General features: G+C 68.8%; 1 protein-coding gene across 1 annotated transcript in view; it reads left to right on the top strand.

Annotated features, from left to right (window-relative positions):
• Positions 1-711, top strand: part of GDF6 (growth differentiation factor 6) — a 12,884-nt gene extending 12,173 nt beyond the window's left edge. The window contains exons 2-3 of the mRNA XM_014965204.1: positions 5-187; positions 420-711. Of these exons, the coding sequence (XP_014820690.1) occupies positions 5-187; positions 420-650 (414 nt within the window). The 3' untranslated portion in view covers positions 651-711. The remainder of the gene's footprint in view (positions 1-4; positions 188-419) is intronic.
• The last annotated feature ends 16 nt before the right edge of the window (positions 712-727 follow it).

Genomic DNA, 727 nt, shown 5'->3' with positions numbered 1-727 from the left:
GCCGTTACCCGCCGCCGCCGCCCCCCGCCGCCCGCCGCCCCGGCGCCAGCGCCGCACCGCCTTCTCCAGCCGGCACGGCAAGCGGCACGGCAAGAAATCCCGCCTGCGCTGCAGCAAGAAGCCCCTCCACGTCAACTTCAAGGAGCTGGGCTGGGACGACTGGATCATCGCCCCGCTGGAGTACGAGGCCCACCACTGCGAGGGGGTCTGCGACTTCCCCCTGCGCTCCCACCTGGAGCCCACCAACCACGCCATCATCCAGACCCTCATGAACTCCATGGACCCCGGCTCCACGCCGCCCAGCTGCTGCGTCCCCACCAAATTGACTCCCATCAGTGCGCTGCAGCAAGAAGCCCCTCCACGTCAACTTCAAGGAGCTGGGCTGGGACGACTGGATCATCGCCCCGCTGGAGTACGAGGCCCACCACTGCGAGGGGGTCTGCGACTTCCCCCTGCGCTCCCACCTGGAGCCCACCAACCACGCCATCATCCAGACCCTCATGAACTCCATGGACCCCGGCTCCACGCCGCCCAGCTGCTGCGTCCCCACCAAATTGACTCCCATCAGCATCCTCTACATCGACGCGGGCAACAACGTGGTGTACAAGCAGTACGAGGACATGGTGGTGGAGTCCTGCGGCTGCAGGTAGCGGGGGGGGATCTCGCCCCCCGACGGCAGCCTCCCCCCTCCCCGGGCGGGATCCCGCCCCGCGACGGCAGCCCCCCT

This window comes from Calidris pugnax, unplaced genomic scaffold (genome assembly GCF_001431845.1).
Source record: "Calidris pugnax isolate Ruff unplaced genomic scaffold, ASM143184v1 scaffold41, whole genome shotgun sequence".
Lineage (NCBI taxonomy): Eukaryota > Metazoa > Chordata > Aves > Charadriiformes > Scolopacidae > Calidris > Calidris pugnax.
This window is presented reverse-complemented; position numbering and strand designations above follow the sequence as displayed.